Below are 13,622 nucleotides of genomic sequence, written 5' to 3' on the forward strand. Positions count from 1 at the left end.
TCCCCCCCCCCCCAAATAAATCCTAACAAGTCCCCAAACCCCCTCAATTATCCCACTCCCGACAATTATCCCCCCCCCCCCCCCAACAACAAACAAACAACATAAACAAAACTGAAAACCAAAACCCTCAAACAACTGCCCTCCACAACCCCCTCCACACATACACACACACACACAAAAAGCAACATAACACAAAACAAACGCCAGAACTGCTTAGAAATACATTCTTCTAATAAGAATGCGTTATATTTCAGCTAAGGGTGATGTACAACAAACAAGGTGCCACTTTCACTCAAGGTTGATACACTAAAAGTAATATATTTCACAAACGAGCGGTACACTAAAGGCTCATACAGACTGCGTGCGGTCCGGTTAAAAAACTAAAAAAAAGAGACAAGAAATACATTAGTTTCAATAAGAGGGTCTGTACTGAATGTGTCTGATGCGTACGTCTACAAAACGCATGCGGCCAGCCGCAATATTTGAAATAATCGTATAAGATTACATGCCCAAAACGCAAGCCGCGGACGCATCAGACGTAAATAATCGAACCGCACACATAAGCCGCATTCAGTCGATATTCATGAGCCGATGAGTAGTACACCGAAAAGCAGTACACTAAAACGTGTCACATTTCATGGAAGTATCTTTTACAAATGGCATATTATGTCACATTTAACAAAACGTTGGTACACTAAATCTTTACGACAAAATTATCAATGTATTCAAAACCGTATACAATGGATGTTTTGTTTTGTCGTTCACATTGCATAAATCACTGTCGGCTAATTCCGTTCGTAGCAATGCCACATTTAACCGTGTCAAACGTTAAAAGCATCAAACGTGGTAGGCCTACTCTTATAAACCGAGGGCCGAATTTACAAAGCCTGGTTTAGATTTACACGCGTGTACATACATTTACAATGCTTGAACACCTGCGTTTAAAGGCATATTGTCACAGACCACTGACCTATTTTACCTGATTAATTACCTGAACAAAAATAATTTGATTTGTCACTAACTGTACTTTATTCAACCATCTTCATAACTACCATACTCCATTTATTAATGACATTTTGTAAAAATAATTGAATTATGGCAATGGTCCATAATTTAAAAACAAAAATTGCCGAGAGGGTTGACATGGGATTTCACTCCATCATGGTTCAGTTAAGGTGATGCAATCGCTAGATTTGGTTTCCAACAATTAATGTAATTTTTAGTTATTATCAATTTTTAGAGAAATAAGGTCCTTAAATCCGTGAGAGTATGCCTTTAAGACAAACAGGCTTCATAAATTCGGCCCAAAATGTTTTACCTAACATGTATCAGATGTGTTTACAATACGTCAGTGTCAATTCCACCTCTTATGTTTACAGACGACACGTCATTCAATATTGTTTCATACTGCATTTTGATTGGTTGATAATATTAAATAGTGACGACGTTTTGACGTGATATAAAGACATGGTTTGTTATGACGTCACTTGAGGAACTCGGTTGCAGTGACGTAACTTCGAGATCAATCGCGCTATGACGATGATGCATATTTCGATGATCTCGCTCAAGGAAAGAAGACTTGCTCCAAGAAACAATCCCATGTGACCACCGAGTGTTCCTAAAATATTTAATGAAGTTATAAAGTTAATTTAATCGAAGCCACATACATCGATGATCAAACAAATGACTAAAAACAAAACGATATGTGCATGTGTATAGATATATATACAGTACATACATACATATACATATACACACATACACATATATACACACACACACACACACACACACACACATATATATACATACATACATACATACATACGTTTATACATAGCTTTTAGAACCCATATGGTACGGCTAAAGAACATTATTTATATTGATAACTCAACGTATCGGTGCCAGTCTGCAAGATGATTGCGATTCGGTGCCACAAGTTCGAGTCCCAGCAAGGACATGAGACAATTTGTGAGACCAGAAAGGCTTTAATTATCATCTGCGCCAGTACATTAATAGCTATGTATGTAAAAGTCAAACCATACATACATACAATATATAGATTCACACACAGACACACACACACACACACACACACACACACACAGAGAGAGAGAGAGAGAGAGAGAGAGAGAGAGAGAGAGAGAGAGAGAGAGAGAGAGAGAGAGAGAGAGAGAGAGAGAGAGAGAGAGAGAGAAAGAAAGAGAGACATACACTTGCGAAGTTCAAGTATAAGTCGAAATATGAGTCATATGGTCAACGGTGGATGGTGCTGAATTAATTTCCTGATGTTAATATATTATGATGACACTTATAAAATATACCTAATATATCCAAATACGTCAGTTCCGGTTTCTGTACTATGGTAGTGTCCAGCAAACTTTCGTAGAATATTCTTAATTCAATATTATTTCTGCTGAAAAATACAGAACAAAGATCAAATCGATCAGTATCTGCACTATCAGTATTCATGAATTATGTCATGAAATGTGATTTTCTGGTATCCAAGGCATTCATTGTTGTCTATCATTGACTAAAAATGCACCTTTTATTTACATGTCCAGTATAACTTAGGACATCCTAACTTATGACCTGCGACGTAAACCCAACAGTACCAATCAATAAGAATAATGACTTTTAATAAACATGATACATATTACGTCTGAATAATTTATGTCTACGTACATAAAAATTAGATTAACATCAGCATATCACGTCTGTACACTGGCACATGTATGCCAATATGTTTTTATTATACAACTAACACGCAGGTCATAATTAACTGTCACTGTGACTCATGTATGAATCATATTATTACCCTCAAGTCTCGCTTGAAAACTAAAACAGTTTCCAGACGTCTTTCCTATTTTGTAAATCTGTACATAAATGAATATCTTCAAGCAATCTGATTAAAATTAGCTCTACTGGTCTACCAGTAGATCTAGCAGCATTGCGTGGAGTTTTATGTCCAGGTGACATTTCATCTATAAATAACAATTTAAATATCGACCAATTACACTTCGCGTTTTATAGCGTTATTCGGGAGCATACAAATTCTAAAAATATTGGGCGAGACTATTTATACAACAGGCGAACTTGTTGGTCTATTTCAACATTGAAAAACAGGGGGGAAAGTGCAGTAATAAACTCTGGATTGTATACTAGTATAAACAGATTTTATGGCTATACCATCACGGGTTTTTTTTTCGTCTTGAAACGAATTTTATATAACATTTTATACTGAAATTAGTTTGAAATTCACCCGAATCATTTGGTATACCCTCGGCATAATCCCGAATGTTTTCAAATTCTTTTCAAATCACTGGCATGATTTTGCAAGTAAGGTTTTGATTGGTCGAATGAAAGGTCAACTGGACATGAGCTCTAACGGGCTGCTGTTAGATCCACATGTAATAGAGGAGCTAATTTTAATTAGATTGATAATCAAGTTACACTTATTGTATTTTCTTACACACCCGTTGGTGAGAACATCATTCGTTATTTTTGGTAACACATACTTGTTTACACATGTACGTGTGTTAAGAATTTCAAGACATACGACTGGCTGTTCCTAGGTGATGACCAGGTCACCAATGCCATACATCCAATGAAAAAAATCCCAGCACGATCGAAATCGATTACACTGTGACCTATAGATAACCTAACAATCATTTGTCTGTGACGCGTAAGTCAGCTACAAGTGGAAGATATGTAAATAACTTTTAGTAAAAAAGATGTTAACATTTGCTTAAAAACTTTTTTTTGAGGATATGTAAGAAATAAAATAATACATTCGTATCCGTTAGATACCATTTATCTTACAACTCGTTGTTTAAAAACGTATCAAACTCGCTTTTGCTCGTTAGATACATTTTAAAACAGCTCGTTGTGAGATAAATGGTATTTAACAGACACAAATGTGTTATTATCTATGTAACATGCAGCTCTTTAAAGATGTGCATGTAATGTACACACATAAAATTAACAGTCTACTTTTGATATTTAAACTTTTAATGGTCATTATCATTTGAAGGCATACAATAAATAGAGAATAATTAGTTAATGACGTCGGATATCTGCTTTATCCTGTGAATGTAAGAATGGGAAATTCCGCTCGGCTTCTCATTCGGCCTGAAAGGATAAAGCAGATACCCAACGTCATTAACTAGTTATTATCTTTATCCTGCAGACCATAAAAATTAAGGGGGAACGCTACTATTTTTGTTATTTCAGCCACATTGTACAATGACCTAGAGGTCAAGTGAACGATTTTGTTATATCTATGCGTCACACGAGTGACGTCAAACGTCATATCCTGTTAGTAGCAGGATAGCAGGATATGACTTTGCTTTATCTGTCATCATATTCTGTCAATAGAAACGGTGGTTGCATGATATGAGAACATATGAGCTAGAGTTTTTCAATTCAAACCTCCGTTGTTTAAAAATGATAGAAAACTTGATTTCAAACATACTTAAAGCCGCACACCCTAGTTCCATCCAGCGAAAATAAATTATAATATGGTTAATCTACAAACCTGTAACACACTTAGATCAAGTTTTTATCAAATGGAGTGAAAAAGCAGGTTTTATATCGATAAATACCATGGGAATCCCCATGTCCCAATTGCTTGAAATAATTTTGAAAGTTAGTATTCTGATGTCACCGGTAGATGTCGCTCGACGCACAACAATGCCTACGTCACGACAAATTTCACAGACTTGGGGTGCGTTCGTTTCACCTCTCCTGGACATGTTCCAACTGTTCTGTCATGGTTGTATCCCCTCTCCAGATATCGTAAGACTTAACAAAATTATTGGTTTTAAGGGTTTGTAACGTTTTGTATTGAGACACTTACTTGTCTGAACTTTATTGTTACTGAAAATGTTCACGAACTGTGAAGAAAAATCTCACAAATGAACAACAACAAATCGGATGTTGATTGCGCGAACCGTGCACGAGAAAACAAACCGAACCAAAATGATAACGGTCACGTGATATACCAACGTCTGTGACATTGAAATGGAAATATCCCCTCTAAAAATAGATTGGACCTCGCTTGCTTAACGGTTTTTTCTCGACAACACGTCTTGTGAAAAAATGCAAAAAATGCATTTCGTGGTTTTACAAACATCAGGATTACCAAAAAGCACTTCAGGTGAATGGAAATGTGTATTCTAAATAATAAAATGTAAGTAAAGTGCAATTTTATTTGTGAAAAATGGGGTTTAATAGCGAAAAACAACGCCGTAATGGTTAACAAATAAACGTAACTAGGGTGTGTCCCTTTAAGAGAGCCTACTCTTGATATATATATATATATATATATACATATATATATATACACATATATATATACGTATATATACATATATACATATTTATACATATATATACATATATATACATATATATATATATATATATATACATATATATATATATATATATATATATATATATATATATATATATATATATATATATATATATATATATATATATATATATATATATATATATATATGTAAACATATATGTAAACCGCCCAATTCAAAACTATTCAAGATTATTTTATCATGAAAGGAAAATTACTGAATGGGTGGGTGGGCGTGTTAAACACAGGAAAAGGTCGTAATAAGACATTTGTCTTGAAATATAAGTTGAAACAAATCTTTCAAACTTCATTAGTTTTATACGTACCTTAAATAATCGGTGGAGTTCATAAATTTCTCTTTTACCAGCTGTTTGGCAACAAATTCAGAGACGAAGTCTGCGTGGGAGAAGGTGGGGGTGTACTGCACCTGGTGACACGGTTCTGGGCAACTGCAGTTCTCAAAGTCTGTCATTGTCAGATTGGCTAAATGGACAAAATCAAATCACTAAAAATGTATCGTCGTTAAACATTAGTGTATGCTTTTCGTGTACCAACTCTACTAGCTTCAACTAATATCAAATGTGTCTTGAGTGTTTTTATGAAAATAATAATATTTTCTTTACTGGTGAGAGAAAGAAATGATGGAGCACATGGTATTGGACATCTTCATACATCAAGGCTAATATTCGTTCCTCGTATTCAGCCTTGATACATGTCATCAAGAAATCGTGCCACAAAATGCTTAAATTTCATTGGATGCGATGAGATCTGATTGCAACGAATCGCAACGCTCCTTATAGATTCCCTTGTTATTGTAAACATAGATGGCAGCGTTACTTTTTTATATTGCTTTCAAGATTGTCACATGTTACCGATGCTGTGATTGGTCAGCGATGTCATCGTGTAAGGGACATAATCGGTGTTACAAATTTTCTTCCAATAGAGGGCGCTAGTAGTGGATATCGGTAATCTTGACTACATGTATCAAGGCTGAATACGAGGAACGAATATTAGCCTTGATTTATGAAAATTAGTATTGGAAAGAAAGAAAGAAATGTTTTATTTAACGACGCACTCAACACATTTTATTTACGGTTATATGGCGTCAGACATATGGTTAAGGACCACACAGATTTTGTGAGGAAACCCGCTGTCGCTACTACATGGGCTACTCTTTCCGATTAGCAGCAAGGGATCTTTTATTTGCGCTTCCCACAAGCAGGATAGCACAAACGATGGCCTTTGTTGAACCAGTTATGGATCACTGGTCGGTACAAGTGGTTTACACCTACCCACTGAGCCTTGCGGAGCACTCACTCAGGGTTTGGAGTCAATATCTGGATTAAAAATTCCATGCCTCGACTGGGATCCGAACCCAGTACCTACCAGCCTGTAGACCGATGGCCTACCACGACGCCACCGAGGCCGGCCACATGGTATTGGAGACTAAATTTAATTCACTAGTAGATACGTAATGTCTATATAAAATATATAATTTGAAATGAATGCCAGTAACTCATCAGAGGGCGGAACGTAGCCCAGTGGTAAAGCGCTCGCTTAATGCGCAATCGTTTTAGGATCGATCCCCGTCGGTGGACCCACTGGGCTATTTCTCGTTCTGGACAGTACACCACGACTGGTATATCAAAGGCCATGGTATGTGCTATCCTGTGTGTGAGATAGTGCATATAAAAGATCACTTGCTACTAATGGAAACATACTGTCCTGGACGGAGGAGCCGGCCGAGGTCGTCACCTGCGCCCATGACAGGTGTGTGCTACAACAGCTTGTTGTGAATGTGTATGTTAAAACCTATGACCTGACCTGACCTAATGGAAACATGTAGCGGGTTTCCTCTCTAAGACTACATGTAAAAATTACCAAATGTTTGACATCCAACAGCCGATGATTAATAAATCAATGCGCTCTAGTGGTGTCGTTAAACAAAACAAACAACCTTCTTCATGACGTCATGGATGAGGACTACCGCTGATGTCACTATTTGCCGTCAGTGTTAGTGAGTCATTCCATCAATATATGGGGCGGGAAGTAGCCCAGTGGTAAAGCGTCCGCTCGATGCGCGGTCGGTCTGGGATCGATCCCCGTCGGTAGGCCCACTGGGCTATTTCTCGCACCACGACTGGTATATCAAAGGCCGTGGTATGTACTACCCTTTCTGTGGGATGATGCATATAAAAGATCCCTTGCTGCTAATCGAAAAGAGTAACCCATGAAGTGGCGACAGCGGGTTTGCTATCTCAATATCTGTGTGGTCCTTAACCATATGTCTGAAGCCATATAACCGTAAATAAAATGTGTTGAGTGTGTCGTTAAATAAAACATTGTTTGTAGACTAAATATTGCATGCCCAGTCAGTACGTTACAAGAAGGTCGAAACAGACCAGATTTACAATATCCTTAAACTGTTCTCTTAACTGCTCACACTACATGTTGAGATATCTGTTATACATTTGTATTTGTAGACTAAAGCTGGCATGCTCGGTCAGTAAGTTACAAGAAGGTCGAAATAGACCAGATTTATAATATCTTTAAATTGTTCTCTTAACATGTAGTGTAAGCAGATAAGAGATCTGTGCTGCATTTGTAGTTGTAGATTTAAGATGGTATGCTCGGCCAGTAAGTTACAAGAAGGTTAAAATAGACCAAATTTAAAAATTCTCTTAACTGCTCACACTACATATTGAGAGATCTGTGATACATTTATATTTGTAGACTAAATATTGCATGCTCAGTCAGTAAGTTACAAGAAGGTTAAAATAGACCAGATTTACAATATCTTTAAATTGCTCTCTTAACTGCTTACACTACATGTTGAGAGATCTGTGATATGTGAATGTCAAAATAGACCATATCATTAGATATTAGTTACAATTAGTGAATGGTCATATTGGGAAATGGCCTCTAAATGTCTATCTTAAAACTTCTTAAGAATGAATTAGAGATATATATTCAGGTGATCTGCGATGCATATATGATATAGATTTATCTGGGCAGTAGAACGAGACAATTAAAAGGTCAAGAAAGTGGGTACAGAATAATTGAGTTTGTTGATCATGTTTATACACAATTTGTGATGCTTTTTTTTTTACTATTAAAAGAATAAAACTATTTCCCCTATAGAGCAACTGATGAGATGTTAATACTTACATCTTGCCTTTAAATAGCAGCTCATCGTTTTCTTCGCGGAACAGATTGTTTCGTTACCTACAGTAGTAAGAAGATGTGGAAATCACTGGTTCACATATCCTACATTTGCAGGCAATAATTAAAAAACCCAAACCATTCTTCATACAGATATGTTGTAGATGATTTTGGAATTAGGGACATTCGACTTAAATAGGGAACTCTATATAAAGATAATTATAACAGGATGTTTGTAATAGTATGAAAGATAGCGATGGTAACACAAGGATGTCCTGAATGATGTGATGCAAAAAGATAACGATGGTGTCACAAGGATGTCTTGAATGGTGTCACAAGGATGTCTTGAATGATGTGATGCAAAACGATAACGATGGTGTCACAAGGATGTATGGAATGATGCGATGATAACACGAGGACGTGTAGAATTATGTGATATAGAACGACAGCAGTAATTATTGACGATGTGAATGGCCTAACAGAGATCGTGCGATGATGACTCGAGGATGTAGATGAAATGGCCTAACAGAGATTGAGGGTTGATGACTCGAGGATTTAGATGGAATGGCCTAACAGAGATTGAGGGTTGATGACTCGAGAATGTAGATGGAATGACCTAAAAGAGACTGAGCGATGACGACTCAAGGATGTAGATGGAATGACCTAACAGAGACTGAGCGATGACGACTCGAGGATGTAGATAGAATGACCTAACAGAGATTGAGAGGGTTGATGACTCGAGGATGTAGATGGAATGACCTAACAGAGATTGAGGGATGATGACTCGAGGATATAGATGGAATAGCCTAACAGAGATTGAGGGATGATGACTCGAGGATATAGATGGAATGGCTTAACAGAGATTGAGGGATGATTTGACTCGAGGATGTAGATGGAATCGCTTAACAGAGATTGAGGTATGATGACTCGAGGATATAAATGGAATGGCTTAACAGAGATTGAGGGATGATGACTCGAGGATGTAGATGGACTGGCTTATCAGAGATTGAGTTGATGACTCGATAATATAGATGGAATGGCTTAACAGAGATTGAGAGTTGATGACTCGAGGATATAGATGGAATGACCTAACAGAGATTGAGGGTTGACGACTCGAGGATGTCGATGGAATGGCCTAACAGAGATTGAGGGATGATGACTCGAGGATGTAGATGGAATGACCTAACAGAGATTGAGGGTTGATGACTCGAGGATGTCGATGGAATGGCCTAACAGAGATTGAGGGATGATGACTCGAGGATGTAGCTGAAATGGCCTAAAAGTGATTGAGGGATGATGACTCGGTGATATAAATGGAATGGCGTGACTCTAATACAGATATACTGAGATGCTAACACAGACGTTGTACCTGGATCAAAGAAGCTTCTACAGCCACACATCTGAACGATTTTGTCGAGCACACATTCCTGGGTACATGTCAGTTTCGTGTAGTTGTAACTAAGGTAACGAACAAGTGGCGTCTGGAATGACGGCGACGCCGTGTCAAGACACGTGGAACTGCCAAACGCATTGTATGGCGGAGGCAACAATGTTTTCTGTAAAAATAAGACTTAAAATAAAATAAAGAAATAACAAAGTGCTGTATCAACTAAAACCAAAAAATAGTTTTGTATTCACATTTGCTCAGGAGACAGTAACAGTGTTGTAAAAAAAACAACCCCAAAGAGGATAGCATACACCACGGTCTTTGGTCTAACAGAGCACAGATTGTAATGAGAATTAAGCCAACAGTTCCATTGAAGGAATTTCTAGAAAATTGCTGAATAGTGTCATTTTGTTGAACATATATATAATATATTGTTTTATAGAATCGTTTTTAAAGTACTTACCGAAGAACGTCTTATTGCAATGGATGCTGACAGACCTGGTCCCACCCACAGTCCGTCTACTCCCGGGAAGGTCATCTCTAATGGCTCATGTAGAAGTACCTGCAACACATCAGGACAAAGACACACATCAAGACATAGAGACATACACGCAAAGATTTGAAGATACACAAAACAGAAAACAGAAAAAACATCAAAAAGAAAAAGAAACCCACAAACAAGAGCAACTCCTAAACAAACAACTAAAAAACCCCACTAACAACAACACCCACCCCCCACAAAAATAACAAAACCCATAAAACAACAACAACAACAAAAAACACCAAAAAAACCCCACCAACAAACAAACAAACAAATAAACAAAAAACAGCCAACCCCTAAAACAACACCAACAACAACAACAAAAAAACAAATGAAGAAGAAAAAACATAAATTCAAACAAAAAAACATATCAATGTCATGTCGACAAATAAGTAAAGTAATATAAGTGTATTATATATAAATATTTAGCTACCCTTTAAAACAAAGTTATAGTCAATACTACAAACTGCTTACACCCAAAACACAAATCTGTTTTCTCTACAACATTTAAAGGGACATTCCTGAGTTTGCTGCGATGCGTAAGATGCTATCGACCAACAGAGACTTTTTAACGATTGTAATTAGATATCAAATATATTTTTCGGCATAATATATTAATGGGTGTATATTAAACGTGTTTCTGATCGTTCTAATATTTGTACCACGTTAAATTTCATATATTTCCTAAAATATTTTTTTTTTCGTACATACGAAATTATTTGAAGACAAAATCCAGTTTGGGCTTCTTACAAATATTAAGGCGACCAAAAACACACTGAATATACATACACTAATATTCTAAACAAGAAACTATATTTAATATGTAAGTTTAATCGTAGAAATATTTTATTAGTCGGAAACATCTTACAATGCAGCAAACTTAGGAATGTCCCTTTAATGCAAACAACAAAAGACTTTGGTTCGAGATTTTGAACCTGCACAAAATGAAACTTAATGTGTGTGTTCATATACAAGTATGATGGCATGCGCCCATGAATCACTCTCATAACAAGGATCATATCAGGGGCCTAGTATAATTCACTAAACTCTCGCAAATTTGCCATATCGCTTTACAATGCAAAAAGACATGTAAGAACGATACGATATTGCTTAAGAGAGCCTAATAGATAAATTGTGAATTAGGACCCACAACAGTAGAAAGATTTAATACAAAGAAATGTTCGCCTAGCATTAATACCTTGATTCCTGACTGAAATGTTTTGGAGAATGAATACTGATCCTGCTCAATATTCAGGATGATCCTCAGACCGCCAAGAGGTCCTGGGTTTCGGCAGCTTCTGGCTTCGGACCCGTTACCGTTAAATGTGTAACACACACCAAACGCAGTGACAATCTCAGAGAACACAGTCGAACAATTGACCTCTTTTGACCTCCAGAAACAAATTCGTAACATCTCGTCCAATCGATGAGCAGCGTCCAGAGCAAACTCTCTGACGTCATCTCCGGATATGTCGTCATGCGCAGTTTGATCTGTGTTGTTGGTGATGTTCAGGCCAATGAGTTCTTGCAGTTCACTGAGAGCAAAAATGAGATCCTCGATGATGGTGTTGTTTGGTACCCGGGCTTTGTAGAACTGGTTTAGGTTGCAAATTGTAATGGCTGGGAAGTCTAGGTTATCGGTGAATTTCGCCTGCAAATCGGTGATAGTGGGCCATGAGGACAGTCGAATGAACTGCCGGAACATGGTCAGTCCTAAAGCAAATGCCATCCCGAATAGGAGAAGGAGCCAGACAAACCTGTAAATATTAAAATCTTCTTTTTTTGCTTCTTTAAAAAAAAAAAAAATATATATATATATATTTATTGCCCCAGATATTTATATATTGATAATGTCAGGGTTGGGGCCCTGAAATCATTATCTTACAATAGATACATAAATATAAAGTGCATTCAATAGAATTACTAGTTAATTAAAACAGTCAAATTTGGAGCACAAAATTAATGACAGAATAAATATATAATAAACAAATATACAGAGAGAAAAGAAGAAAAGAAAAATCCATATTTCCAAATATAAAAAACAAACGTTATTGGCTTTAAGGTTACAAAAAAACCCCAACAAAACCCCCACAAAAAACTAGTATGTGTCTTATAGTGGAGTTATTTTTAATAAAGTTTAATTTTCTAGACATCTTTGCCAAGGTGCCCAGTTTTCATCAAATTCTTTATGTGAACAGTTTTTATAGAGTATGTATTTCTCTATTTGTAATTTATCTGTAATTACATTTTTAATTCCAGTTATATGAAGTATATTCTTTTGAAGTTTTGTTCTATATGTATAATGCTTTACATTCACAATAAGCCAATTCACAAATTTATGATTTGTATGTATGCTGCCGAATAGAACCATACTTTTATCAAGCTGAATACATTCGTCTTTTTGCTGTAACCATTGTTCTATAGTTTTCCAAAGTTCACTGATTTTAGGGCAATCATAAAACAATATACTTTATTATATATATATATATATATATATATATATATATATATATTATATATATATATTAAAATTTTAACATTCCATTGATGGAGTTACGTGAGTGTTGGTACAAAATCTGACACATCATTTCTAAAGTGATAGGTATGGACACATTGTTGCAGATTGCAATAGTTTAACCGTTTTTTCTTTAAGTCAAGACACGCTTAATACGTACACTTAGACAAAAACTAATTTCGATACAGCATTATTCAAATGGCTAACTGATACGCAACGACAACAATCGTAACAACAACGGCAATTAATTAAAGTTACAGAAACACATTTTTATGTTTGCTTACATTTAAAAATACATCAGTGTCAGCCAGCCAAACTGTTACTTCCCTAATTGAAGTCTAAAGCCGTGTTTTAAAGGTACGTTTTAGCAACATAATAAAATATATTAACAAAAAATATATTTTTCAACTTTAATGACAGAAACTAAAAAGAAAGAAAAAGGTCTAACATTTAAATTGTGGCAGTCGTGGTTATCGCCAACTTACTTCCGGTGATTGTAGATCCTCGGTCCTCTTAATTGGGCCACGCCGTGGATGGTGGCGTGGTTTCTGTACTCCTCGAATATGTCTCTCACTCCTTCCGTTGCCACGGATACCAGAGACGGGCTCCTGGCCTCCTTGTTCTTGTCCTCTATTGGCAT

At 36.4% G+C, this 13,622-nt stretch overlaps 1 protein-coding gene across 1 annotated transcript; it reads right to left on the bottom strand.

Annotated features, from left to right (window-relative positions):
* Nucleotides 1-1,475: 1,475 nt before the first annotated feature.
* Nucleotides 1,476-13,622, bottom strand: LOC121374706 (acid-sensing ion channel 1C-like). Its single transcript, XM_041501811.1, has 8 exons — nucleotides 13,468-13,622; nucleotides 11,666-12,224; nucleotides 10,390-10,488; nucleotides 9,909-10,095; nucleotides 8,546-8,602; nucleotides 5,704-5,860; nucleotides 2,325-2,416; nucleotides 1,476-1,618 (listed from the first exon to the last, which is right to left on the bottom strand). Exons 1-8 carry the CDS (start codon nucleotides 13,620-13,622, stop codon nucleotides 1,476-1,478), a joined length of 1,449 nt encoding a protein of 482 aa, XP_041357745.1.

Source organism: Gigantopelta aegis, chromosome 6 (assembly GCF_016097555.1).
Source record: "Gigantopelta aegis isolate Gae_Host chromosome 6, Gae_host_genome, whole genome shotgun sequence".
NCBI lineage: Eukaryota > Metazoa > Mollusca > Gastropoda > Neomphalida > Peltospiridae > Gigantopelta > Gigantopelta aegis.

What these genes read in the sequence shown, in the direction of transcription:
- LOC121374706 (XM_041501811.1), bottom strand. Translation starts at nt 13,622, where the DNA reads ATGCCAATAGAGGACAAGAACAAGGAGGCCAGGAGCCCGTCTCTGGTA. An exon ending in TAGAAGCTTCTTTGATCCAG is followed by an intron (nt 8,603 to 9,908) that starts GTACAACGTCTG and finishes TTACTACTGTAG; the next exon opens with GTAACGAAACAATCTGTTCC. An exon ending in CTGCTATTTAAAGGCAAGAT is followed by an intron (nt 5,861 to 8,545) that starts GTAAGTATTAAC and finishes TTGTCCATTTAG; the next exon opens with CCAATCTGACAATGACAGAC.